Raw genomic sequence first — 27,512 nt, 5'->3', positions numbered from 1 at the left:
GATATAAGCCACGGGGCGATGCGTTCGCTCCTCAGATGCGCACCATGTAAGAAGGAGAGTGGCTTTTCTCGTTACTGCTGGAATTTGAGTGTTCCGAGCCAGAAATCGTCGCATTGTACAAGGCCGGCCGACAGCGTCAAAACGAGGCTAGAAAGGCTAAGCGGGTGGCCGAGACGTCCAAATAATAAGAGGAATGTCTCGCGAAGAGACGCCGCCAAGCTGCTGACCGTCAACAACTGTGTGTCGCTACCGAAATGTCAGTAGACGAAACTGCACAGGATGAAGACACGGCTATATAGCGGTTAACCGGCCACACCGTCCGATAAACTACACAGGGAGGACCGCCACTCACCTTGTGTATAGACGTGAAACTGTCAAGTCTAAATACTGTATAGCCAAAATTGAGATGGCAGCCACCTACTTTACCATTCACCGGGTCACCTTCACAAGAATAGAGACAAATATAGAATAAACATGTGCCTACACACTGCAAACTGTATCTTATTATATTATCTCTGTGCTCAGACACAAGCAAAACCAGGCCTACCCGCAGCTTTCGCAATATATATCCTGGCCTAGATGTGCTAAGCCACCTGTTTTTTTTTTTTTTTTTTTTTTGCTTTCATTAGTTTTCTCCTAAAGTATTTTTCTTTTGACATGTTCTGGTCTATACCATTGAAAGGTCTGCCATGCTGCATGCTCTAACCGAAAATGCCCAGAGCCAAGCCCCAAAATTCCCCATTTAAGGCCCTTTTTCCTTACCTCAGCGAAACATCGTCAATTCGGAAAATTAAAAATTTGATTCTTGAAATCTTCCTATAAATTCTGATACTAGTCAATTTCTCCGAAAAAAAAAAAAAATGTCCCATTTCCTGAATGGAAGATACATGCGCATAATAGAGGCACAAATAATGATTACCTTGGTTCCTATGCTCGAACTGAGTGTTACCTTCTATAATGTTCGTATCTGTACGTGTGTATACACTTTGCCGCTATCATACATAATGGGCTGTATTACTGTGCGCACTAAGCCAGGCACACTGGTTATGCGTGAACCCTAGGTCAGTGCAGGTTCAGACCAATCGGAGAGGTACGACCGATCACATACGATCGACAATTATACAGCGATGTAGCTTCGGCTGCCACGTAGTAGCGTGTGCGTGCATCGATTCGCGATGGGGTGGTCTATTTTTAGCCATGTTGTAATCGAGGTAACAGCGAAATGTCTCTTTCAATGCAGTCACGCGGTGTTCTAACTTCCTATTTAAAACTTACGCTCAAAATTCAGTAGCCCCACCCTGCCCACATTTAACAATGCCATTCGACGCACGGCAAAGCCTGAAGTTGCGTGGACGTGAATTTAGCATTGAAATGGACGTTTCCATGGACCTTGCCGAAGGTGATGATGCTATCAAAGTGCAGACTCCTGTTTTGCTTTTTTTTTTCTTTTTTTTTTTTTTTTTTTTAGATCCAGCTTCACAGCCATTTGGACTTGTGTATGCGACATGAAACCATCTGGGAGCTGATGCAGTTAAGTGTCCCGTTCACTGGTCTACCATCATGCGGTGAAGTACCAATGGTGTGGAAGGAAAAAATGTGATCAAGTAAAAATTTTGATGTAGCCGTTCCAATGTGTACCTTGTTAGCTGAGTCTGTCCCGATAGTGTAAAAGCCGTGACCGTGCCAGAAGTTTTCGGAGAAAAGGTGAATGTCTTTTGTGTTCCGCATTGAACTGTTGCTTAAAAGCTTATTGGAATCGATATGTTCCTCGTTGCGGGTCTGTCCGGCGCATACTGGCAGACATCCAGCTCTTGTTTTATTCAAACATTTAAACAACACTTCACGCGTCCGAAACGGCAACCACTTTGTTGACCCCCCCCCCCTCTCCCCCCCCCCTTTTTTTTTACACACTAAGGCGATAGTGTCGTTGTAACAGTTTTAATTTTGCACAACGTATTTGTTCCTGCAGGCAAGTCTAATTACAATTAACATTATCCAGCTGAGAAAGCTCAAGTTGAACAGCCCAGCCCTTTTATCGGAATGATACATATAATCGTATATGCTATATAAAATATATTGCAGAAATGCTATGCAGAGAATGCGCTCACCCCGTCCTGTCCTCTCTTATGATTGTTTTTTTGCACCATCTACCAATCGCCATGAACCAACTTGAACCGACAACACATCCTGTTGTGCAGAGGAGTATCACAACAACAACAAAAAATGCTCTTTTTGTAAATCCAAGGCGTTAATTTCACGACTAGCGTTTGCAAACAATCGGTTTGTCACCTGATGATCCAGATTGACTCATTTATTGACTGACTCATTGATTGATTGATTGATTATTTGATTTATTTACTGGATAAAGCAGAAAGAAAGGCCTAAACTTGGGCTACAAAGACGTGAAGGACATCCGGGAAAAGACAAAACCTAAGGAATGGACCACTTTGGCCAATTACATGAAGGAGGCCTTCGTCTTCGTCAAAGTTCTTGTGTGAGTTCCACATATATTCTTTACCACGGTACGTCCCAAGACAGATTACGGTCCCCATTTGAATTTGGCTACAGAAGCCGGTCCATAACGCTCTATAGTATTTGGCAATATTTCTCCAGGGAACGGCGAAGATCATAAGACATGACAAACGATCTCTTATGATTGTCACATTGCCGTATACTGCGCATCATTAAAGGTTTTCCTTCTCCTCCTTATCATATAACTGAATGAATAAATTATGGGAATCAAAGCGTTTGTCTAGATTAATTTTTATACTGCATTCGCATGTTATGGGGCGAAATTTTGCGCTGCAATGGTTCGCATCTCGGGCCAGGGAACAAATGTTCGCTAATGATACCCTTATCGAACTTAAGATGAAATGACTCCGAATAGGGCATGCAGTGCGAAGACAACCGATAGTCCCTTAAAATGGCGGAGTGGATACCAAGAGAAAGAAAGCCTAGACAGTGTGTCCCGCGGTTAAAATCCGCAAATTGTTTCTTGTGTGCACACTTCTTGTAGCTGCTAGAAACTTCCATAGTCGGAACAAAATTTAATCTGCGCTGGCGCTCTGCCAACAACCACGACCGCCAGACACTGTTCCTCTGGGACAGAGAAAAAGCCTTTCAATTCAAGCTTTCCGTACTTTTAAGAAATGGTTAATCACAAGACAAAATTACAAGTCAAATTCTTCTTATACTTATTATTTATTCCCTACAGTAATGTTACAGTTCCCAGCTTTTAAGCGTTGGCTGAATAATAAAGCCCCTGGTGTAGGCCATGACCTCAAATTGGCAACAACAATTATTTTGAAGTCCTGCCTTAATATATCAGTGAGCTATTGTAGTACACATCTCGTAAATGTGTCTATGAACACTTCCCATTCCTCTTCTAAGCGGTGACAGAGAAGCCCTGGTTCGGGTGGCGTACGAAGCGGGTTTGGACCAGGCCTCCGAGGGAGTTGTGTACAGCGAGATGCTTCTGTCTCCTCACATGCTGACCACCTCGAACCCCGTTCTGCGCTGGCAGGGGATGCCAGGCACCATGGGCAGCGCCAGGGACGTGGTGGATGCCGCTCTTCAGGGACTGCGCAGGGCCGAAAACGAGACCGGAGCCAAATTCAGACTCATTCTGTCGTGTCTCCGAGGCATGCCAGGTCAGCCGACTGGGCGAAAACTACCACTGAAGGGACAGTGAATTAAGGTTGACTTGTATTAATTGACGATCAAGTTATGGATGAAAAAGAGGCAAATAGACACGTTTTCACTAAAAAAGGACTTTTAGAAAAAAAAAAAAAAAAACATTGGTACTTTTCGCAAGGAAAGTACGATTATGTCCGTATTCTTGAGGTGAATCTTTCACGCCAAGCTACATTGACATCCGCTTTCATATGGTGATCACGGAGTCCTCGCTGTTGGCGTGACGAGACTGAGTCCATGGCGAAAAAAAAAAAACACTTTTAATTCTAGATTTCAGCGCAATGAATGCGCCTTTGGTGGTGGATCCAACGTTGAGGATAACTATGCCGTCGGCTGGTACTATCACATATAAATTTGTTTTAAGAACTTGTCGGCGTCCGCGCCGCATTCACAGTCATGTTACATAACTGCTAGCATGAGATGACGTAACACATATCATTACAGTGCAAGGCAACGCGAAACGGTCTTCTCATTCCCTCACAATCCCGCCTCGTACCCCAAGAGTAAATCCAGTTATAGAAAACGCCTCCAGTTTGCTACGCCGCCTAACGCCTTGGGTTCGCTAGATGAGATCGTAACCATTCTGTAAATTTTGATTGTGAATAAAAAATGATTGCGACTTTTTTTTTTTTTCGCTTACCCCGATGTTTGGCCTTAAAGGTATACTGAACAAATATGCAAGAATATTGAGAAAGCACCACAATTGCATTCTTAAGACACGATTACACTAGTACAGACACATAATTTGGGTTAGTTTTGAGCGGATGGCTGTATTTTTGACGTTTTCTGAGCGGCCTCCAGGTCAGAGGCAGCGCGCTCCCGACTGCGGGTGTGACGTCACAACTTCCCTCAGCAACGTCATGGCCCCGCGATCCCGCACCTGAAATTGGTTGACCGTCTACACGCAGTGTCGGTTCCCCCGCTTCGCGCCGTCAACAGTGATGCAAAGTGAGGAATGCTTAACACGAGGGAAGTCGAGGGGGACGCGTACAGAGGGCGCGTATTGCGGACAATTGTTTGCGGGCAGGGAGGGAATGATGAATTGTGCGCAGGAACACGAGCAGCAAAAAACAAAAACAAAAACACAAAAAAGCATGTCTGTCCTTGCGCTTTGTGAGTGCCACAGGGGAAAAAGAAATGAACAGGTGGAACCGGCCGCGATGGGGGTGTTGTGACGTGATATTTGGCTTTGTCAGAGCTTTCATAGAAGCCCGCTAGGTGCGGCGATTTGAGAAATATTCATTAAAATACTTACTTTCCGCTCATTTCTGTTCATAAAGTGGATTGTATTGGTCACTTCCAATGCGATAGCTACCATCTGCGCTGGAAATCTCGGCGGCAATTTTTTTATTCAGTATACCTTTAAACAAAATACGCATTTATTGTAGAGGAAATAGAAATTAAAATTTCTCCCCAATTTGATTGTAACTGGAGACGTGAAGGAAATGACTTTTTGATCGGAGTTTAAAAGTAAAACCTGATGTAGCCAAACAATTTTTTTTTTTTTTTTCAGATAGTGTAGACGGCGCGTTTCTGCACTAGTCCAGTGACGTCAGTGACGACCGCACTTCATCTTACAGAGGCAGCGCCCGAGGTTCTGGATCTTTGCCGCGAGTACAGAGACCGGGGAGTGGTGGGCATCGACGTGTGCGGCGTGATTCGTCCCGGCGACGTGTCGACAGCTACGCCTTTCAGGGACACTGGCGAGTACGGGGAAGAGGTCACCCACCCGCTTATCATCGAAACGTTCCAGGTAATACAAATGCTTATCGTAAAGCAGCCACCTCGTGGCGTGAAAGGGGCGATTGTTTCCATATTAATATTGCCTGCATATCAATTGCAGTGCAATGGCTGGCTATATACTATATCATATATGACGAGACGTTACCGAAATGGTCGTCATCATTATTAGCAAGAGTGAAGAAGAGTGCATCGACAGGCAGCCACACTTCCCTCGTCCTGTTTAGTCGGTATATAAAGAGGCACTGATTGTACACTCAAGTTAGTTTAAATCTTAATGCATTCTTGCAACAAACAGGTTACCCTCGCTTGAAAACTGAACAAAGAAGCACGTGTCATTCGGCCGATTTTGCGAGGAAACGACAGCACGTACAGACAGTTGCCTTTCTTTCTCGCATGAGTCTTGGAAGGCGATACCGTTATTCACTGTTCACTTCTAAACGGCGATCACGGAGTCCTGTTCTTTCTTAAGACAATGACTTTCAGGCGTGTGACGGCAAAACAAGAGCTTCTCCTTCTAATTTAAACTTCTCTGCATTAGGCGCGTCCAATGGTGGACACGGAAACAGAGCTAACCAATACATAGGACAAAAGGAGAAACACAAGCGACCACCAGCGCTCAATTCTGCGCGTTTTTTTTTTTTAGTGTGTTATTCGTCTTGGATTACTCTGTTCAGTCAATCATCAATTATCGATAAGCGCAGGTTTCGAACCTGCATAAATGCGCCCTTTTGTCATCGAAGAAGTATCAGTATGCATCCCTCTAAATACGGTACTCCAATATATATATATATATATATATATATATATATATATATATATATATATATATATATATATATATCATCAACCGCACAAGAACACTAGTTGGTAAGCGCCACAGGACCAGTTTGCGCGAAAAGCTAAATTCCTCTATTTAAGTGCCTCCAACGTAGATTTACATATGATGCCATACATCACAAAGAACACAAGAAACGTTGCTGGAAGGACCACGTGATCAATTTGTACAAACAGATATACATGAATGGATTGTCATTAATATATATGGTTTAATAAAATGCTCATTAATATTCTCCGAGCATGAATAATTTCCTTGTCCCATTTGGTGACGCAGCATGCCGCCTCTTGTGGCGTTCGCCGGACAGTACATGCGGCCGAGACCGGACCTCCGGCAAATGTGTTGCGAGCACTGCGCGAGATGCACGCTGAACGCATCGGACACGGATACCAGGCCGTGGCTGAAGGTGGAGAAGCCTATCGGACGGCGCTGGCGGCGGGTGTCCATTTTGAATGCTGTCCCACCTGCGGCTATCTCTGCGGCGCGATTGATCAGAGTACGACGGAGCACCCCGTACTCAGGTATACGCCCTCACGTGCTCCGCTACTCCCTGCGAATCGTTTTCACGCGATGGCCTTAAAGGATTCGTTATAGCAGAAAATTCGGTGTTGACGTCGGCGTTGTGGGCGAAAAATCGCAGGAATGGTGCTGGCAGGTGGTAGATGGCGGCTGACTACTGATTGTTCGATGATTTGTGCGACTTAACGAGACCTCCATACGTTATGAAGAAGCTGGGAGGAGCTTCCTACTCGGGTCGCACATTTTTGAGGTGCTAAGGTGGGAAAGGAATCAGCCTTCGAGTGCTCCCATATGTCAAGTCTCGCACGCTACCCCACGCTGGCGTACGTTCATAAGGTTTGGTTAAAGCAGGATGGTCGCTACGACCGGAAGCTGGATGACACAGTAGCTTATCTTAACCCGGTATATATGCTGATAAGGGGAACCACATGTAGAAGCACAGACTTCCCGTCTGTGCTTCTCTGAACGCTTTGGCATCTAGCCTTAAAGGCGGAGCTTAAGTGTCCACCGTAATTTTTAACTACCTGGTTTCGAGCTATACTTGACCTGTCTGCTCAGTTTGACTGTGCGAAGCAATTGTGTGTAGAAACACAAACACTAACCACGTTCAGGAACGAAAAACTAACGAGCATTCGAGACCAAGACGGCTTTACCAAGACCGTTTTAAGAAATACGAAAATAAAGGTGGCACTTAAGTCTCAGCTTTAAGGATAAGATGCTGCAGCCTTGATGGTCCCCATCTTCGCGTTATTTTGTGCATACTAGTTCATGTGAAGACACTGTTATTTGCTTTATCCGTAATCCGTTAATTCAAGCCCCTGTAATCTCACACATATGGCTTTTAGTTTTTACGCGGCCGTCTACCGCTACCGCGCGCTGCCAGCATAGCATGCGCTGATTGGTCCCTGCGTGTCGAGTCGGCCGGCATTTGACGAGAACGTGCCACCATTTGTCGTCATCAGGGTGATCTGCGCATGCGCACTGACGCTTGCTTGGTAGCAGTAGGTGGTGGCAGTCAGAGGTAGCCCTAAACTAAAAGGCTCTATACTTTTACACTAAACTTTTAGACTTAGGTGGCCTTGATTCAGCCCAGTTAATTTTTTACTCGGAAGTTTGCACAGACAACGAAAGAGTACTAGTCAACGGTCTTGCACAAACATCACCGTACAGGTAAGCAGCAAAGAAAGTAATGTTTGCAACACTGCTTACATTTCAAGAAAGCGTCGCTAACGCGGGACTTTCAGCTCGCAGTTTGATTTCCATTGGTGATGTTGCAAATTTTTGCCGCGAAAAATTCTGGTTGAATTTCTTCCTGTAAGGTATTACAGACACTTCGTGAAGGTTAGAATGACTTGTTCAAGGATTTAGATGCTTAAACTAGACTCTCTCATGCAACAGAAGACTAAGGAGGACATTCTATTGTTTCTTCGCTTTCAAACAATAAGAACAACAACAACAACAACAACAAAAAAGGAAGTGCTGTGTATGCGACTGGCGGCAGCGATATGGTAGCTGCGAATGCACTGCCGTGCGGTCTGGAGCAGTGCGCGCTCGTGTCGCATCGAGCTTCTGCGAAGAGACTAGAGATTAATGTTTTTGCGCCCGGGTGCTTTTGTGCGACCGCAGGCTTCGGCGAGACGGAGCCAGCTTCTCGCTGAACACAGACAGCCCGACGATCACGCACACGACACTCGAGGACGAGTACCGCCTGGCCGTCGACCTAGGCCTCACGCCTCGAGACCTGCTGCAATGCGTAAGGGTGCATTGCTCTCAGAGCAAGTATACGTTGCGCTAAGAGAGCAGTGTCTGAAAATCAATGCCGGATTGTGAAGATCAGATGCTCGTGTTTATGTTGCTCCTAAGTTTACGGAGGTGTTCTTTTCATGTACTGCGTCTGTAGCTACCGCTGCTCTGAGTGGATGATGTATACAAGCATAGGCAAGGCGCAGAAGCACACTCACAGCGGACTTCTATACAAATTTTACCGATTCTGTAGATTACAGTATACTTGTAGAGAGTAATATGGCGCTACAAGGCTTATTGCGCACTCGCCCTGTACCTCTCTGTGACTTGCACTGCTCTGCTCCGCAAATAGAGGAAGTCTGACGGCAGTTTTTGATTTCTGGAGGCAGTCTCTATTTTCTTTTGTGTGTGCGACTGCGGCCATACGGAAAATCTTGAATCATAAAAAATTCGTTGGAGGCCCTTAGATCTCCCTTGATTGCTGTAAGGCGAAAGCCTTTCCTGCGACTCTCGGCAATCCTTTGCCGCCTTTTCACTTATTTGCTTTTTTTTTACTTTTTTTGCTCCTTTTTTTTTACTATTTCTGCTTTTTCTCTTTTAGTTGTTTCTTCCTTTCTTTGGTCACACTCTTTGTTTCTCTTTTACTCTTGGCTGACTGCTCGAAGTCATAACACAACGGCGAGGCCTGGCATGAAAGCTTTACAACGTTTTTGCACAATTTCGACGTCCACGGCTGTTCTGACGTTTGCACACTATATCGACGTCCCTGGCTATTTTGACGTCGAACTGATTTTTCGGCTCTAATTAACTACTTACTCCACATGCACGAAATTTTGCGAACAGACACATATTTTCACCCTCTGCCTCTACAACCATTCTTTTAACCATCACTAAATCAATCAATTCATTCCTCGACGATGAGGGTGTGACAGCCTCCGCGGACGCACAACTCCTGTCCACGCTCATGAGCCTGCAAAAGCTTTCACCTTAACACGCGCATCTTGTCTGAAACCCTTCAGTTGGAGATATTTATTTATCGTTTATCGTTTAACATTTACCGTTTCAATCCAACAGCGTTAAAAGCCCTATACTCCAGAAAAGCTGGCGACTGCATTAACATTAATGACATAGTTATCGATGTAGGCGTTGGTGTTGCAAGCAAAAAAAAATACAGCATACATCCAGCAAAAGTTAGGTGACATGGTGGGGCATTGATTGGTAGGCGGGTCGTGCGACGTCACGAGGCCATGTTACATGGCTAAACTAATGGGAGCTGCCAACTAATGCAGCTCCTTCGAGATGGGAGGGTGATGTGGGAATTGCCGGGATCCTTGAATCCCTAGTCCGAACCGCTACCCTTAGGCAGCGCTGGTACGTCCGATAGGCTTAAAATGGGGGCTCTATGCCTATTTTAGGTAGTCTGAGAAGTATATGTGAGATTATTTAGACACAGATTACGGCATCAATGATTTAGCGAGTAGCACGTGTGTGCACGTGAACGAGGACTCAAAATGGGAGCCATTAACGCCGATGAATCAGACCCTTAAAGGCGGATAAGTGTTCCCCCAATTTCTGCATTGCATTCATCGCAGCTATGCTCAGCATTGCAGAAATGTGATCGTCAAGAGCTAGTGTGGTGCTGGTTTGCTGTGTCATAGCATGCGTGCTTGGGTCGAAATGAGCGCGTTGCTGCTACGTACAATACTCCTTGTGTCGAGTAAACAACAAAAACGAACATTACTGATCCTTCTGCACTCCTGAGCTGTCTCGCACGCTAGGCTAGTAAGCGTCTTCTTTGTATTTTCTCTTGGCGCAGAATCGCTCGGCCATATCCGCCGCCTTCCTTCCTGATGACGAAAAGTGGGAACTGCAGCAAAAATACGACCGCCTCACCATCAGTGCGGAGACAGCGTAGAAGAGAAGGCAGTCCATTCTCTCTGGACAAATCTCTACATTCGGAAGCATCTCTCTACGAATTTGCATTAAAGGGATTTAACTGCAAAAACATAGCTTTGTTTTTTAGCTCAGTCGGTGATGGGGTCTCAGCAGATATTAACGACATGTCGTTAAAGTCCCCGTTCACCGAAAATCCGGCATCAGCGGCCGTCAGCCGGAGTTTGGGCTGTGAGCGAAAAATGACGAGCTTGGCGCTCGCAGATGGTATCTGGCAGCTGACATTGTTGCGTAGTGGCTGGACTCGTGGCTTCCTGACATTACGTTTGGCAGAAGCTGCCAAGTCGGGCCTCTCCTTTCATATGGGTCATATCAGAATCAGCCTGTCAGGAGCGTTGCATTTAAGTTCGAGTAGGTCACGCAGGCATGTTCATAGGGCATGATTAGAGCGGGACTTTATATGTGGGCTGGTAGGCTACGCTACCGTGTCGTAGTTTTAAAGGCGCACCTTAAGCATCCCCTCTTTTTTTTTTTTTTTTTGCCGAAAAGCTGCCAACTGATTGAATAAATTCATGTTTTATTCTATAGTTGGCACCAAGCGTGGCATGGAAGAGCCTTAACGTGGTCGTGTTAAAATGCGAGTGGCCAAGGTGACGGATTTGAGAAAAACAAGAATTTCACTCAAGCTACTAGCTGTGGCCGCCAAGTTGCAGACCATCTTATGCCCGCCACTCCATGAGCAAGGCTCCGACACTTCGCTCCAGAAAGGCACACCTGTCCACCTGTTCGAAAGTTGAACGGAGAAACACACCAAAATGTATCGCAATGTTATGAAAAAAAACAAAAACAGACATGTTTTCATGTGTTACTTACATGTTAAAGCTGAAGGACATTGTTACGGGCTTCATTTAGTCAAACGAAGGAGCTATATTTGTTGCGCACTGTAGAAGCAACCGCAATAAATAGTCTCACTGTTGAAAAAAATAAAATAAAACATACTGTTTCTGGTAGATAGCAATGCATGTTAAATTGACTTCCAAAGTACGCGAGATATCCAGAACGTTGCACGGAAAACTAATTTCCAGCATTACGTAACTCAGTACCTTATATCAATACCTCAATACATTAAAACAAAGTGCTTCTCATGAACGATACCGGGAGAGCCTAAAGGGGACATTAGGGAATTATTTCATCTTTGGTCCTTATAACAAAACGTCATTACTTAGTCCGGCTTTGCTGACTTCCCTTTTAAGCAGGAAAACGGACACATATGACTGAAAAATTGAAGTTCAAAATATTTGTTCTTCCTCCAGACGATTGAAACTCGTGACTTTGATGACGTCGTCAAGGTCATCTGAGCAATCACTGCTGACGGCAACTGTATTGCGATGTGGCCGAGCCTCAGTGATTCGCATATAAATATTCTTGACGCAGTATTATCCCGCTCAATGTGACCCCAGACAGCGTGGCCGGAGCGCTTCCCGGAAGCATGGTCGTGCCGACAAGCGGCGCGCTTGAAAACGAAAGGAAAATGCGATCCGTTTACCTCCCCTTCTCCCCTGTTCCTTCTGGTCTTGGAAATGACATTGCGCTATCGCATCGCTGGCGCATGCGTTCCGAACGCTAGATGCATGTCGCACTTGATTTTGCTTCGTTTATTTTGTTGCCACCAGTATGACATCTGCCTCAGCAAAGCTAAACATCTCTGCTCCTGTGATAAAAAAATTAGAGGGTCTCTTTTTTGTCTCTTAAGAGGAGGATGGCCAAAGCCCTTCCGATCCTATAATTTTCCTCCCGTCATTAGCCTCTTGTCGGCATTCCTTGCAGTGCTACATATAATTATAATCGGTTTACAGGAAAGGAAAGGCGCAGTATCATCACACTTTCTCCGGCAAGTGTGTTTGGACGGTACACCATCGCTCCTGTCGCGTGGCGTTCCTTGGCGCGCGTTCCAGTGTGGCGTTGCAGATGGCAGGGACCGCCTCGGCCAATCAGAAGCTGCAAAAGCGGGACACACTTTGTCCACTCTTTCGCCTTAATAACGAGCTCGGATTTAGTTGAGCAAACGACACAGGGGATGCACCTGGCTGATGGAACAGCAGAAACCTTTCCACTTAGTTTTCATGCGCGCCGCTGCCGGTCCCACCATGCTTCCGGAAAACACTGAGGTGAGGTGACACGCTCGCTGGTTTCAAGTCATATTGAGCGTTGTACATTGAGTCCACTCGTGTAAGCGATTATGGCCACTATTCCCCTTTTCATTCCTGCTCCATTTCAGAAAGGTTTTCTTTGCATAAAATGTGACAATTTCTATTATCAGCATGCGGTAAAAAGAAAAAAAAAAAGAGAAATCAAGGTAGGGGCGCTCTGTGTCTTCAGTGTCCGTTTCAGTGCGCAATAAGCAATGCAAAACAAGGTTACCAGTAAACCAGTTACGTCCAGAGTCAACTATAGTTATCTCCGCATGCAGACACAGCTCCCCCCCCCCCCCCCAAAAAAAAAAAAAAAAAAAAAGAACATGCAGCCAGCAACAGCATGGAAAGGAAGGAAACCATATGCCATGAAAAGCAACAGATGACGGGTCGAGGAAAAACGACAGCAGGAAGCTGTGGGTTGTTTTTACAACAGTCTAGTTGCAGCTGTACATCGTGCGACTGCAGCGCGCACAGACTTGCCACAACACAAGCCTCTGAAAATGGACGTGCCCAAGTACAAGGTATGCATTTTTCTCGTCGGAGCTGAAGGACATTCTGTGGGTGTATATATATATATATATATATATATATATATATATATATATATATATATATATATATATATATATATATATATATATATATATATGTGTGTGTGTGTGTGTGTGTGTGTGTGTGTGTGTGTGTGTGTGTGTGTGTGTGTGTGTGTGTACGCGCGCGTGTGTGCGTGCTAACAGCGTCGTCCATATACATAACCTTAATGGCTGCAATAACGGAGTCAAGTCGAGTCCATTGTCCTCTGCGCGATGGTCCAATAATGTAGCCTTGCGTTTCATAGAGACAAAATTAAGTCGCTTTCTTCCATGCAAGTCGTTAATAACTTCTGTATGTATATATTTCTTTTTGTGTGTGTGGTGAAATTTGTAGAGCACACGAGTTTGTTGAGAGAACGTACGATCAAGATGCACGCGTTGGAGGCCACGTGAATTTTCCACTGTGATTCAAACTCCCAGTTTAACCAAGTTTTGCGGCAAACTCACCAATGCAATGAACAGTTATGATTACATTTCATACGAAGATGGATCTGCACTGAGTATGAAGTGTAGATGGGATGGAAACTGTATTTAAGTGAGAACTATTGTAGCAATCTAGCCAGTCATTACTTTTAGTGTAGAAGGAACAAGATGCCGCGCAGGCTTTCGGTTTATTCAAATTATTCTTTTTGTATGAAGCCTCATCCGCACTTATCGTACTTGCAAGCGTGAACCACGTGTCCCTTTCGCGCATTGTCAGTCACGTCGGGCCGTTTGCTCCTCGGGTTGATCCGGAAACCCCCGGTCGGTCACCTTTGATCTGGAACACACGTGTGCGCTCCAGCAGCATGTGAGGCATTCAACACGCGGGTCTATTCTCGACGCAGCTGTTTAATTTTGGCCGACCTTATGCTGTACTCTAGATTATAATAAAGCCTGCGCGATATATACAACAAGAAAGTTCATGTTCACGTGGATTGAAATTTGTACGCGAATTTCTCTGTCACTGAGAGGTAATTTGGAACCGTGTAAATATTTCAGGGCCCTGTAAGCTGAGCCACATTTTTTTCTTCTTTTTTTTACTGGAGAACAGTTAGAGACTTGTTGAAACATTGTTTTCAAAGATGATGTTTACTTTATCAATCCGCCTAATGAGAGGCTTACATTATCCTGTGTTCCCTCTATAAATCGCGAGCATTGCTGCAAGACCATCTTCATATAAATAATGGACTGGCCGGGTATCGTTCTGCAAAGGCACCATTATGTGGGCTATGTCTTCTTCTTCTTTATATTGAAGTTACAATTGAGAATGGACGTCAGTCATAGATAAGAATCGAGTAAAACAGCGCTAGGGGAGACGAAACACGTGAACGACAGACACATGCGCTGACTAGCAACCAAATGATTTATCGTTACCTGTGAGGAAGCAATATAAAGGAAAAATAACAATAGAGAAACAGAAAAAAACACAAAAAGGAATGCGCGCTACCACATTACTACCTTGCCATCCATTGCACAGAATGTAATGACTGCGAAGCGCAACTCAAGGAAACCACCATCATCGCCAGATACAAAGATGAAACCTCCAGGCTTATCTCCGAGGCTTCCAATATAGAAAAGTTAAGAGGCACCTGCATCAGCAGCCCATCGATAACCCTAAAGAATATGACTATCCGATACAGTGACTTACTTTTTTCATGTGGTAATGTGATTGCGCGCATTCCTTTTTGTGTTTTCTTTTTGTGTTTCTCTCGTTATTTTTTCCTTTATATTGCTGCCTCACAGGTAACAATAAATCATTTGGTTGTTAGTCAGCGCATGTGTCTGTCGTTCACGTGTTTCGTCTCCCCTAGCGCCGTTTTACTCGATTCTTAAGCATGTACCAACCAGCCCGTATTTGCCCTCTTCTGTCAGTCATGGAATCGCTAGGGTTTCGTTTTGGGAAAGGTACGATTTCAATATAGGTCGCCAATCACAACTTACTCTCTCCCAAGGTTGCAATATCACAGAGAAACCACAGCTATCCGCTATTCCGTTTCATTAGCTAAGCGTTTATGTTTGAAGCACTACTTTATTCCCGATGCAGCGACCTACGCCAAGGTGACATGTTATTGTTGATCGTGCGAATCGCACTTTCCGAACAAGCTTCTGATATTATAGTAGTGTTGAGCTGATGTTAAAGTGAACTTAGTTTTTGGAAGGCGCCAAAAATGCAGCATTTACAGGTCCACTTAAAAATGCATTCCCGTGGCTTGATGCACAGACTGCGTTTAAATACAACTGCAGTTTCCTGTTCCGTTTTGTGTAGATTCAGTTGCACAGTCACTTGGACTCATGCATTCGCCACGAGACCATCTGGGAGCTGACACAGTTGAGTAACCAGGTCCACATTACTAGTTCCGATATAGAAACGCTAACAGAAAAAAAAGCGATGCAAGCACATTGAAGTCTAGCAAAGCTTACTCGCGGCAACATGAAATGCGCGATAGTGCCAAAATTTTCCTGTGAATGGCTAACTGCTCTCACGCTTTTCATGCTGAAAAGTAATTTGACGTCAGAACTTCTCATCGCGTCTACTGCTGTACTATGTACTTACATATTGTGCTGGAAGTACTTCACAACTCTAGTTTTGCTCTGGGGTTTTACGTCTAGGAGTAAGCGCCTTGTATACTAACCATGGCAGCAGTAGCCACCTGTTAGGCGCTGTAAGTTTCGCGTCGTTGGAATACCACCCCTCTTTTACATCCGTGGGTGGCCATTTCAGACTATTGTAAACAGGTAAATAGTAGCTATGAAGCGGAAAACTAAAGAGCGTTGCATGTCGCTCTTTTATTTAGATCTCACCCCGCTCACAAATCCTTTGCCTCCCTATTTCATAGAACGAGAATACCCTCCTCTCTCGCCCACTTGTTCGCCTAATCTTTAACTGCATAGCGGTAACCGTCCATAGAGAATGCCATCTTGAAAGTGGAATCCTCACAGAGCATTTTAATCTCAAACCAAATCGTTAAGAAATTAGATGTAATCATGTGACATAGTGCAGAGACTAGTTACCACGCTATTTTGTGAGTTTAGTCAAACACTGCAAACACGAAATGCTGCACGCCGCAAAAGAACACAACACGCGCAAAACGCTGATTGAATGAATAATTCAATTATGAAGTAATCGCTTCGCGAACTGACCGCTTTATTGATTGATTGATTGATTGATTGACAACAGAAACAAAGGTCTGGACTTGGGTTACAAGAGTGTTGAAGATATTCGGGAGAAAACAAAGCCCAAGGAAGGCACCACTTTGGCCAATTACCTCAAAGAGATCTTCGTCTTCGTTAAGGCTGTTGTGTAAGTTTTCCATATCTTTGTACAATATGGCCCAGAAATGTTTAAATCTGTCAATCGAATGTCACTATAGATTCTAGATAAATCTGCCTTGAAACCTAGAAAATGCCATTACGAGATGGCCAGTATGGAGAGACGAATCCACCGAGAAAAGAAACCGCGTATACGGATGTTCCCATCCCCGCTTATGATATAAGACATACGTAAGAAGAAAGATTTCAGCTCTTTTCTTTTTTCACTGCAGCTGTCTGCTAAAGGAAAACTTTCCGCAGGAAACTGGAGGAATGATTTTCAGTTAACAATCATTGAACCTGTTAAGCGGGAGAAAATGACATTATTACTGAGTTAGTCAACTTTGTTTGACGCTGATACCACATCTGAACGTAACCAAATTTCGGGATTTATTTTTTTTTTTTGCACATCTTGTTATGAATAAAGGCAAGATTTTCCTTTGCTAAATAGTGAGCTGAGACTCTTCAGAATTTATTTAGGAATGCTGTCTTTCGTTACTTCGACCAACATCGGTTTCAATGGATTAGTTTGTTTTTTCGGTCATATGATGTAGCATTCCTTTGTGGTCAAAAGTCACTTGTAGTATGCCTAGTTCTTTTCGTCAGCCCGAGCATTGGGTAACGCGCCTCCTAATCCTCTTCCAAGCGGAGACAAAGAAGCCCTGGAGCGGGTGGCGTACGAGGTGGGCGTAGACCAGGCCTCCGAGGGAGTGGTGTACAGCGAGTTGTTGCTGTCCCCTCACATGCTGGCCGCCTCTAGCACCGTTCTGCGCTGGCAGGGGATGCCGGAGACCATGGTCAGCGCCAGAGACGTGGTGTATGCTGCTCTCCAGGGACTTCGCAGGGCCGAGGAGAAGACAGGAGCCAAGTTGAGGCTCATTCTCTCGTGCCTCCGAGGCATGCCAGGTCAGCCAACTGAGCGAAAAATTCCTAAGTACTTAAATATTGTACGTACAATACCATCCACTGTTAAAGAAAACATAAGATCACCTAAGTACTTTGCAAAGCGCTGCCGCCGACCACTGGCAATTATGGACGGCATGTTCGGGAAGAGCCGTGCTTACTGCGCATGCACGATCGTTTCTCGCTGGCTCTCTCGGGAGTGCTTTGTAAAGCGCGGCAACGCAGCCTCGTGTTCCATTTAACAGTGGACCGTACTGCACATCCTCATCAGATTTCACGTGCATGGCAATGTGCATCGTTTTCTTTTTTTTTTTAGCGTTTAAAAAAATGCATAACGTCTGTGGGCTATTTAGTGTTGAGAACAGGATGCGACTGAGCAGAACCAGTGATGTCAGTGACAACCGCGTTTCAACCCGCAGAGGCCTCAGCCGAGGTCCTGGAGCTTTGTCGTGAGTACAGCGGCCGGGGAGTGGTGGGCATCGACGTGTGCGGCGTGATTCGTCCCGGCGACGTGTCGACAGCTACGCCTTTCAGGGACACTGGCGAGTACGGGGAAGAGGTCACCCACCCGCTCATCATCGAAACGTTCCAGGTGTGTTTTAAAGCCACTCCACGACCGATTAAATCCGAACTCAGGTTTGTGCTTTCCTTGTCCTTGAAGTGACCTTGCTTGCCTAACATAGCAACAGCCAAACAAGCCCCGCCGCGGTGGCGCAGTGGTTAAGATGCCCGACTACTGTGCCGGAGTATCCGGGTACGATCCCGACCGCCGGGCCGGTGGCTGCTTTTTGATGGAGGCGAAACGGAGAGGCGTTCGTGTGCAGGGCGATGCTTGTGCACGTTAAAGATCCCCAGGTGGTAGCGATTAATCCGTGGCCCTCCACTACGGCCCCTCTTTTTTTCTTTCCACTTTCCCTACCACCTACCTCCCTTGCCTTACAGCGCAGTTCAGGTGTCCACAGAAACAAGTGCGACATATACTGCATCTTTTTCTTTCTTTCTTTCTACTTTAACGATCCCACCTTCATCTCCCTTCCCTTACGGCGTGGTTCCGGTGCCCACAGAAACAAGTGTGACAGATGCTACTCCTTTCCTTTCCTGTGAACCAGTTTATTATTATTATTATTATTATTATTATTATTATTATTATTATTATTATTATTATTATTATTATTATTATTATTATTATTATTATTATTATTATTATTATTATTATTATTATTATTATTATTATTATTATTATTACTACTACTCAGGGTTGAATTTATTAGTGCCCAGGTATATCTCGTGAGAAGAGAGTACACAACCTAAAAGCTATCGTCGCAGCTGATCAGACCGCTTGTTTGAGTGCCACTCTTTCGCGCAGTGCATCGCGTGACGCCGTCCTCATCAACTTATATTGAATATAGACGTCAAACATACCGTTACCGCAGTGCCCTTTTGAGGTGCGTTAAGGTGAGAACCTGTTTGACTAATGGAGTTAGCCACCCCCAAATATTACTGTGCGCATTTCAATATTTGAATTCCAAAAGCGCGCTCACCCACGTTCTAAACACACTTGACCGGGCCTCGAAATCAGGATGGCCCATTCCCAAACTTAGGTTGAAATATCAGTAAAGGTGGAATGAAAGCCGAGGTTTGGACGCTTTCCCGCGACACTACATTGGTTGGTAGTCAAACCAGCTATAATATATATATATATATATATATATATATATATATATATATATATATATATATATATATTATAGCTGGTTTATAGCTTATATATATATTATATATATATATATATTATATATATATATTATATATTATAGCTTATATATATATATATATATATATATATATATATATGAAGGAAAGAAGCCAACAGTCGGCGAGGCCAAGGAAAGCGTTGGGGATGGTACTTTGTCTTTTTTTTTTGTTAATGTTTACTTGGATAATCACAGAAATTAGTAATGTAATCTGTTTAGGGGAAAGATAATTAAACACAAAGTAGAAGAAAAAACAACGTGCCGATGGTGGGATCCGAACCCACGACCTCCGAATAACGCGTCCGGTGCTCTTCCAACTGAGCTACATCGGCCGCTGTCCCCCCTGCTACTTTCTTGGGTATTTATGTTGTCTGTATACGAACCTTGAGAGTGTTCACCAGCGCCACCCTCAGCCATAGCGGCGGACGTGGGACGTCCTTTGTTACCGCCAGCGTCACGTAGAACGTGATCAAGAGCGAGGGCGAAAGCTGTGCTAGAACCCTCTTACGCTACCTATGGCTTCAAGACTGCCAGAACCGAGACCCCCGTAAGCTACAAGCAGATCAATCAAGGGGAAATGAGGGTGCTCGTTATAATACATGAAGGAAAGAAGCCAACGGTCGGCGAGGCCAAGGAAAGCGTTGGGGATGGTACTTTGTCTTTTTTTTTTTTTGTTAATGTTTACTTGGATAATCACAGAAATTAGTAATGTAATCTGTTTAGGGGAAAGATAATTAAACACAAAGTAGAAGAAAAAACAACGTGCCGAGGGTGGGATCCGAACCCACGACCTCCGAATAACGCGTCCGGTGCTCTTCCAACTGAGCTACATCGGCCGCTGTCCCCCCTGCTACTTTCTTGGGTATTTATGTTGTCTGTATACGAACCTTGAGAGTGTTCACCAGCGCCACCCTCAGCCATAGCGGCGGACGTGGGACGTCCTTTGTTACCGCCAGCGTCACGTAGAACGTGATCAAGAGCGAGGGCGAAAGCTGTGCTAGAACCCTCTTACGCTACCTATGGCTTCAAGACTGCCAGAACCGAGACCCCCGTAAGCTACAAGCAGATCAATCAAGGGGAAATGAGGGTGCTCGTTATAATACATGAAGGAAAGAAGCCAACAGTCGGCGAGGCCAAGGAAAGCGTTGGGGATGGTACTTTGTCTTTTTTTTTTTTGTTAATGTTTACTTGGATAATCACAGAAATTAGTAATGTAATCTGTTTAGGGGAAATATAATTAAACACAAAGTAGAAGAAAAAACAACGTGCCGATGGTGGGATCCGAACCCACGACCTCCGAATAACGCGTCCGGTGCTCTTCCAACTGAGCTACATCGGCCGCTGTCCCCCCTGCTACTTTCTTGGGTATTTATGTTGTCTGTATACGAACCTTGAGAGTGTTCACCAGCGCCACCCTCAGCCATAGCGGCGGACGTGGGACGTCCTTTGGTACCGCCAGCGTCACGTAGAACGTGATCAAGAGCGAGGGCGAAAGCTGTGCTAGAACCCTCTTACGCTACCTATGGCTTCAAGCGCTGGTGAACACTCTCAAGGTTCGTATACAGACAACATAAATACCCAAGAAAGTAGCAGGGGGGACAGCGGCCGATGTAGCTCAGTTGGAAGAGCACCGGACGCGTTATTCGGAGGTCGTGGGTTCGGATCCCACCATCGGCACGTTGTTTTTTCTTCTACTTTGTGTTTAATTATCTTTCCCCTAAACAGATTACATTACTAATTTCTGTGATTATCCAAGTAAACATTAACAAAAAAAAAAGACAAAGTACCATCCCCAACGCTTTCCTTGGCCTCGCCGACTGTTGGCTTCTTTCCTTCATGTATTATAACGAGCACCCTCATTTCCCCTTGATTGATCTGCTTGTATATATATATATATATATATATATATATATATATATATTCTTTTATTGAGCTAGAACACATTCCCTGGCCATTCGGTTGCCATTAAACCACAAGAGCTAGTGGATGTGAACAAAAAAAAAAAAAAGAAAAGAGAAGAAACGCAACCTTTGGCTATATATTACTTCCAATCGAATTTTCAACAATCACCCCTTCACGCTCATTCAAACCTAGTTTAGACCGTCTGCACCTGTAGCCTACCTTCCTTGCATCATAGTGTCCTGATGTTTGTTTCTGGTTTTAGAGGTGGTAAGCTACTTACAGCTGTACTAACAACTGTTCCCTTCTGATATAACTGTGTTTAGTTTGGTGATTAGTTACTGTTCGCGAAGCCTCTTAAAACAGTGTTTGACCAGAAAACTTCACCAGAACTGTGATTACAGAAGGTCGAAAAGCATTTACCGCACTGCGCCAAATGATTGTTATCACAATGAGCCGATGCGGCAGAACATTGAAACGCGCTTGAGTAGCTTTATATCTGCACCGGCTATATATCCCGTCCATTGAAGTGTGTTTTGCACAGTTCCGGACATAAGTAAACGGAGCATGTTGTTCTCTTCTAATTTAATCACGCTTCCCATGGCAGAAACCAGGGAACACTGTCTTCATAAGAAATAACTTTTGGGACCACTAGCAGCCCTTTCATGTCATATGGCTCAATTCCCCTTATAGCAACTCATGAAGCAGTTATAAACCCAATGGGTTATCTCGTTAAGTTAAATCTTCACTTGCACATGCCATATCAAGATTCAAGTGCACTAAGCAACGGCGCGAGTAGATTTTCGCGAAGATTTCGAAGACATCAGCCGTAACAAGCCACCAATTTAACCATACTCTTGACTGTGCAGCGTGCCGTCTCTTGCGGCGTGCACAGGACCGCGCATGCGGCCGAGGCCGGACCCCCGGGCACCGTGCTGCGAGCAGTGCGCCAGCTGCACGCTGAACGTATAGGGCACGGATACCGGGCCGTGGCCGAGGGTGGAGACGCATATCGCAGTGCGCTGGCAGCGGGTCTCCACTTCGAGTGCTGTCCGACGAGCAGCTACCTCACTGGAGGAGTGGACCACGGAACAAAAGAGCATCCCATCCTCCGGTACGTTGGTCTGGACCTCAACCGCGACGTTCTGTGAGCAGTTTTCAAAAGTCCGTCTAGTTGGTTTATGCGTGGGCCTTGACTGCACGGTGTAAAAAATACAGAGACAAGAAACCCAAATGGCATGAACTGGCGTCGACTTTCGGCTATCTTTATGTATTCGAGTAGGTACAAACTTCCAGAAAGCTACTCTCATGTAACATAGTAAGCCTTAGACAAAATGTTTCAGTGCAATTGACCGTTAAAAAAGACCACCTAAGCTTTGAGCTTAAGCTTACCTTAGTCTATGTCTCGCAAGAGCAGACGCCCAATTGGGTATGTTGCCTGTCAGATGCCTAACCTTGCCTGTGAAAGGGACAGCGGGGCCGTCCGCTGTCAGAACGCTCTTTCAAGGGCACCAACTTTCGGTGGATCTTCTGACGCGAGGCCCTCCTTAACACGAAGGTCGGACATACATGGCGATCCTGGAACTAGCTGGTGTACTGTTTTTCGAGGCATACAGGTGACCCTCCATCAACGTACGTGATACTTCTGCTTCCCGCTCCTCATCGCACTATATACTCCAGGGCTCCGACCGGACAGCTACGGAAGCGCTGTTGACAGCAGCTATACCACTACGCACAGGCCGGGAGCCTACGCTTCTAGAGCTAGCGCTCTTGGCGACTGGCTCTAACATTATACTATAACTTAATGCTGAAGCTATACACTGTCGTGCGCCTATACCGCGTCACATCGGGCTTAGTGCCAGCACTAAGCACATCAAAAGTGACCTACTGACCCACTTGTCCGCATCGGCGCGACTGCAGACTTCGGCAGGACGAAGCCAGCTTCTCGCTCAACACTGACAACCCGACCATCACGCACACGAAGCTGGAGGACGAATACCGGCTGGCGCTTAATCTCGGCCTCACGTACGAAGACCTTATACGATGCGTAAGAAAGCACTGCATAAGCCTTTCTCTCGTTCTCGTTCACAATCATTTCTCCACTGATTCTGAGTGTTAGTGGTGGACTGGTGGTGGTAGTATAGTAGTAGTAGCAGTAGTAGTAGTAACAGCAGCGTCAGCGGCAGTAGTAGTAGCCGTGGTAGCAGTAGTGGTAGTATTGGTGGTGGCGGTGGTGACAGCGGCTGCGGAAGAAACGTCCCCAGAAAAGAATTCCCCATTTGCCAAGTTGGAAAAAATGTCAGTAAAATTAAACGTGCAGTAAAGCAACCAGTGATGAATTGCTTTTACCGTCACTGGCCTTTACTAATTTTGTTTTGCATCTTCTCGTATGATTTTAGCTCAGATCTAGTTTGTATTTAGTTTCCATTGTTTCTTGCCGTTTTAAATTTTACGTTGTGTACTTTTCATTGCTCTAAGGCGCAGATTGCGTTTCCCCGTGGTGTGCTGCAATATTTTATGGTACATTACTTTAAATCTTTGAATTTTAAGTCATACTGATGCGGGGCGTTCATAACAAAAATAATTATGATGTCTGAAAATTACTGCCCGAAGGCAAGTGCCTCTCTGGATCATTCTGTGCTTCAACATAATTGGTCGAACTGTTTTGTAATGTGATGTTTTGTGACATGACCTGCACAGCACTGTCGTCGTGTGGTCTGGTATTGCAACAGCGGCCCCCTAGAACAAAACCACCAATCACCACTGGAAGTGTGGCAAGAATTCTATATGTCGCTATCGAAAGAGCAGAGGCCCGCCACTAGTGCCTCTGCGAGGGTGTTTCAGTGACCCCTCCTGCCTTAGGTGGCTCCCGAAAACTACAAGTTCAGCTAGCAAATTGTAGGTTTCTCAATTAGTCCTGACTGCTTAAAGAGCTGGGAAACTTGGCGCCGGATAAATGTTTTGCGAAATGAGTTCCGGAACGATCCATTCAAATGGCGATTTTTTGCCTTGGGGACATTTTTTCCTTGATGCCGCTTCCTCGATCAGGGGCCTTTTCTTCCGGGGACGATTTTTCCGGCTAAATCTTCCGAGGACATTTTTTTTCCGGGGACGTTTTTACCTACACCCGCAGGTACAGATGTCATTATTTCGAATCCCTGTCACAAGCAAACCTCCAGCTTGACTGGCAGATGAATTCTAAAGGGCAAGCGAAACGGCATGACGTCCCCTTGAATGCTTCACAAAGAACGGTTGTGCCAAAACTTGCATACGGAATCACGTGCTTAATATTATCTTTTTTTTTTTTTTAGATACGTTTTTTGAATTGGGGCATATCAATCGAACACTCGACTCTTGGGATCCCGAGTCAGACATATGCTACAATTGGGCCTCACAATAATGTTCGATTGCTCGGTTATAGCAGACTTTGTATCTATGCCACGTAATGTGTGGTACACCTATTGTCTGTATACACTAAGAAGTATTTGCGAGATAACAGAAGAACAAATTAAGGGATTGGTGATAAAGCTAGTGTCAAACGTGCGTGTCGTTGAAGGGTAAGTGGACGTGAAAGAGAAGTCTTAAGAAGAGCCGCTCATGGAAGCCACTGACGTTCTCCCCAATATTTTTCTACAAATCTGCTTTACTTGCATTTCGAACAACAGTTCAGCGCGTCAGATGCGTATTGCGCTGAAAAAAGGAAAAAATATATATAATATATATGTGTGTGTGTGTCACGAAGGATTGTTTGTACGAAGCGTGTTATATGGGCACCTAATGAACGCGTTATGGTGCGTATGACTTACTAACGTGGGTTTTGAATGTGTATTGATGTCACAGGAATAATAATGGTCAAACTGCAGATGATTTAAACTATAAAAGTTTTAAGAATTCGCGCATTTAAAAGGTCGTGTTAAAGGCGCTTCTCGTCTACTTATGCAGCGAAGTTTAAGCATTCGTTATCGTTATATATATATAACGAATGCCTAAACTTCGCTTTATGAGTATACGAGCAGCGCCTTTAACACGACCTTTTAAGTGCGCGAATTCTTAAATCTTTTATAGTTTAAATCATCTGCAGTTTGACCATTATTATTCCTGTGACATCAGTACACATAAAAAACATACGTTAGTATGTCATACGCACCATAACGCGTTCATTAGGTGCCCATATAACACGCTCCGTACCAACAACCCTTCGTGACATATATATTTTTTTAAATCGGCCGAATTCCATGCAATAGAAATAGTTATAGAAACTTCAAATTGATAATTTTTTCCAATACATTGATAAATAACCCAGGTGCACATCACTGGGTTTTCAAAACGTCGATTATCGTAGTACAGAATCTCCAAAACGCTCACGGATAGGTCTGATATGAAGATCCAATCGGCCAGCCTGTTGTTTTTGTGAGATAAAATCAATGAAAAGGAAAACAAGAAACCCTTCATGATATATACGTTGAGTGCCCGTCTGGCATGCAGATGACCTGAGTTGGAAACCCATGCAATTGTGGCAAATTTATATTGTAGAATATATTTCATAGCTTTATTTTGAATGTGGGGTGTTTGAAATTCCCACACGAGGTCAAGTGTTTGTGACGTTATAACCCTGTCAACCAATCAATATTCCCCTGCACGAATATTTCCGACACGCTGGTGCTGACAACTACTATACTTACGATGCCGACAGCTTTTCGAACGATCGATCTGCATACGCTTCACGCAATAAAACTATGTCTACGGAAAGGGGCTTTTTCACATCTTTGAGGTATCGAACTTTGTAATAATGCTGAGAGATATAAGCATCGCTTCAGATAAAATTTAAAAGCGACGCTAGCATCGAGGTGCCCTAGCAGCAAAGATCTCACGGCGGCTGTTGGAACCCAGATGCGAGCGCGAAAGGTGCTTTATGGAGCCCTAGAACCTATTACGACATTAATGCCTGGAAATATTTTTTTGCATTTAAAACACTAGTACCAAGTATCTAGCGGTAGGTTCTAGTATTTCGGCGGATTGGGTATTTATAAAACACCAGCATTTACACACGATCACTGCTCTGATACCCCGCTGTTCTGACTGGATGTCGCTTTATTTTCTTCCACAATACACCTGACAAAGTTTTACAGAAAAAGCAAACAGTCACTGCACTTGTACACATCGACAAGTACCAGCCAGCCCGCGCACACCTGCCGCGTTGTGAGAGCAAGTCCCCTATTGACCTTATGGTGGGAACCTACCAACTCTCAGAGAATCTCGTTACAAAGCATCACATCCCTTCCCATTTTTTTGTACATTAAAAATTCGTAAACGGCTGGATCGACGTTACTTATGTTGTGGCTTCAATCGATATAAGCATGCTGCTGCCACCGATACAGTCTGGAGTAAAAAGCCGTCGCACCGCCGGTCTCGAACGCATATCCTTTTTTATGACTAATGGCATCTATTCTGTCTTCTTTGCGCAGAACCGTTCGGCCATATCTGCATCCTTCCTACCCGATGATGAAAAATGGGAGCTACAGCGCAAGTATGAACGCCTCATACATGCGGACACGTCTGCGTAGAAAAGTTTTTTTTTTACTTCCTCCCCCCCCCCCCCCTCCCTCCTTATATTAACTTCCACACCTGGGAGCACGTGTTGATTTGTATAGTGAGAGAGCTGATTTTAATAAAATTGACGGGGTCAAGAATTATTTTGTTACCTACGTTAAGTTGAGTGAGGCATTTCTCGGTCACCTAATTCGATAAGAGTATTTGGTGTAGCGGTGTCCGGAAAACTTACCACGGCATCACATTTACAAAGCTGATTGCGGCAAAAGTAAAATTGTGGCTTGCAGAAACAATTGACACCGCTATCACGTATTAAATGAAAAAAAAAAAAACTGTAGCCTCTACGAGAAGAGCCCCAGGGGACTACAAATTTAACAATCACCGAAGGAGCCGGTGATATTTGCCTGAGAGGGCTATATACGCAACGAGCGCACGAATTCCTCAAGTTTTAAGTGTGTCCAGATTAGTTTTCGCATGCTTGTATGTTCCGGCAAATGCAGCAGCAGATAGGGGCATCCACAACTTCACCCGCAATTTGATGAATTAAATTCAACATTGTAAATCCCGTTTTGCACGGTGCAGTTTGGTAAAAGCAGTAAGGCGCTCTGGGATGTTACCGCTGGCTTGAAATCAATAACTTTTTCGCGGTTTCCGCAAAAAGGACAAAAAATTAATTCTTCGACATAACACTTCAAAAAAAAAAAGTTCGTTAAATCGGGATAGATCATGAAAGTGGCTTCGTTATTCCGAGTTAGTGAAAACATCTGACCACGTGAGTGTCAGAGGGGAATAGGGATATCTTTATTAAATCGACTTTCGTTGAATCGAGTTTTGACAGTAGTCCAATAATAAAGCTCGTTGCAGTTTTCCACAGCTCAGACCAGCCTAAAAAGCTGTCTTC

At 44.6% G+C, this 27,512-nt stretch overlaps 2 protein-coding genes across 6 annotated transcripts in view; both read left to right on the top strand.

The window, feature by feature from the left end:
- Positions 1-11,299, top strand: part of LOC146182507 (adenosine deaminase-like) — a 45,336-nt gene extending 34,037 nt beyond the window's left edge. For 4 of the 5 annotated variants that reach the window (XM_084577632.1, XM_084577633.1, XM_084577630.1 and 1 more), the window contains exons 2-8: positions 1,469-1,530; positions 2,372-2,494; positions 3,391-3,650; positions 5,274-5,446; positions 6,548-6,792; positions 8,417-8,543; positions 10,350-10,538. In XM_084577632.1, the coding sequence (XP_084433758.1) occupies positions 1,499-1,530; positions 2,372-2,494; positions 3,391-3,650; positions 5,274-5,446; positions 6,548-6,792; positions 8,417-8,543; positions 10,350-10,448 (1,059 nt within the window). In that variant the 5' untranslated portion in view covers positions 1,469-1,498 and the 3' untranslated portion in view covers positions 10,449-10,538. Of the gene's footprint in view, positions 1-1,468; positions 1,531-2,371; positions 2,495-3,390; positions 3,651-5,273; positions 5,447-6,547; positions 6,793-8,416; positions 8,544-10,349; positions 10,539-11,014 lie in introns of those variants that run through there. The other variant, XM_084577631.1, reaches the window with a different exon arrangement.
- A 5,047-nt stretch (positions 11,300-16,346) lies between these two features.
- Positions 16,347-26,736, top strand: LOC146182506 (adenosine deaminase-like). Its single transcript, XM_084576007.1, has 6 exons — positions 16,347-16,497; positions 17,152-17,411; positions 17,828-18,000; positions 21,931-22,175; positions 22,982-23,108; positions 26,527-26,736. Exons 2-6 carry the CDS (start codon positions 17,249-17,251, stop codon positions 26,623-26,625), a joined length of 807 nt encoding a protein of 268 aa, XP_084432133.1. The 5' UTR covers positions 16,347-16,497; positions 17,152-17,248; the 3' UTR covers positions 26,626-26,736.
- Positions 26,737-27,512: the final 776 nt, after the last annotated feature.

Source organism: Amblyomma maculatum, chromosome 8 (genome assembly GCF_055883805.1).
Source record: "Amblyomma maculatum isolate TAMU_Amacu chromosome 8, ASM5588380v1, whole genome shotgun sequence".
In the NCBI taxonomy this organism is placed as follows: domain Eukaryota; kingdom Metazoa; phylum Arthropoda; class Arachnida; order Ixodida; family Ixodidae; genus Amblyomma; species Amblyomma maculatum.
This window is presented reverse-complemented; position numbering and strand designations above follow the sequence as displayed.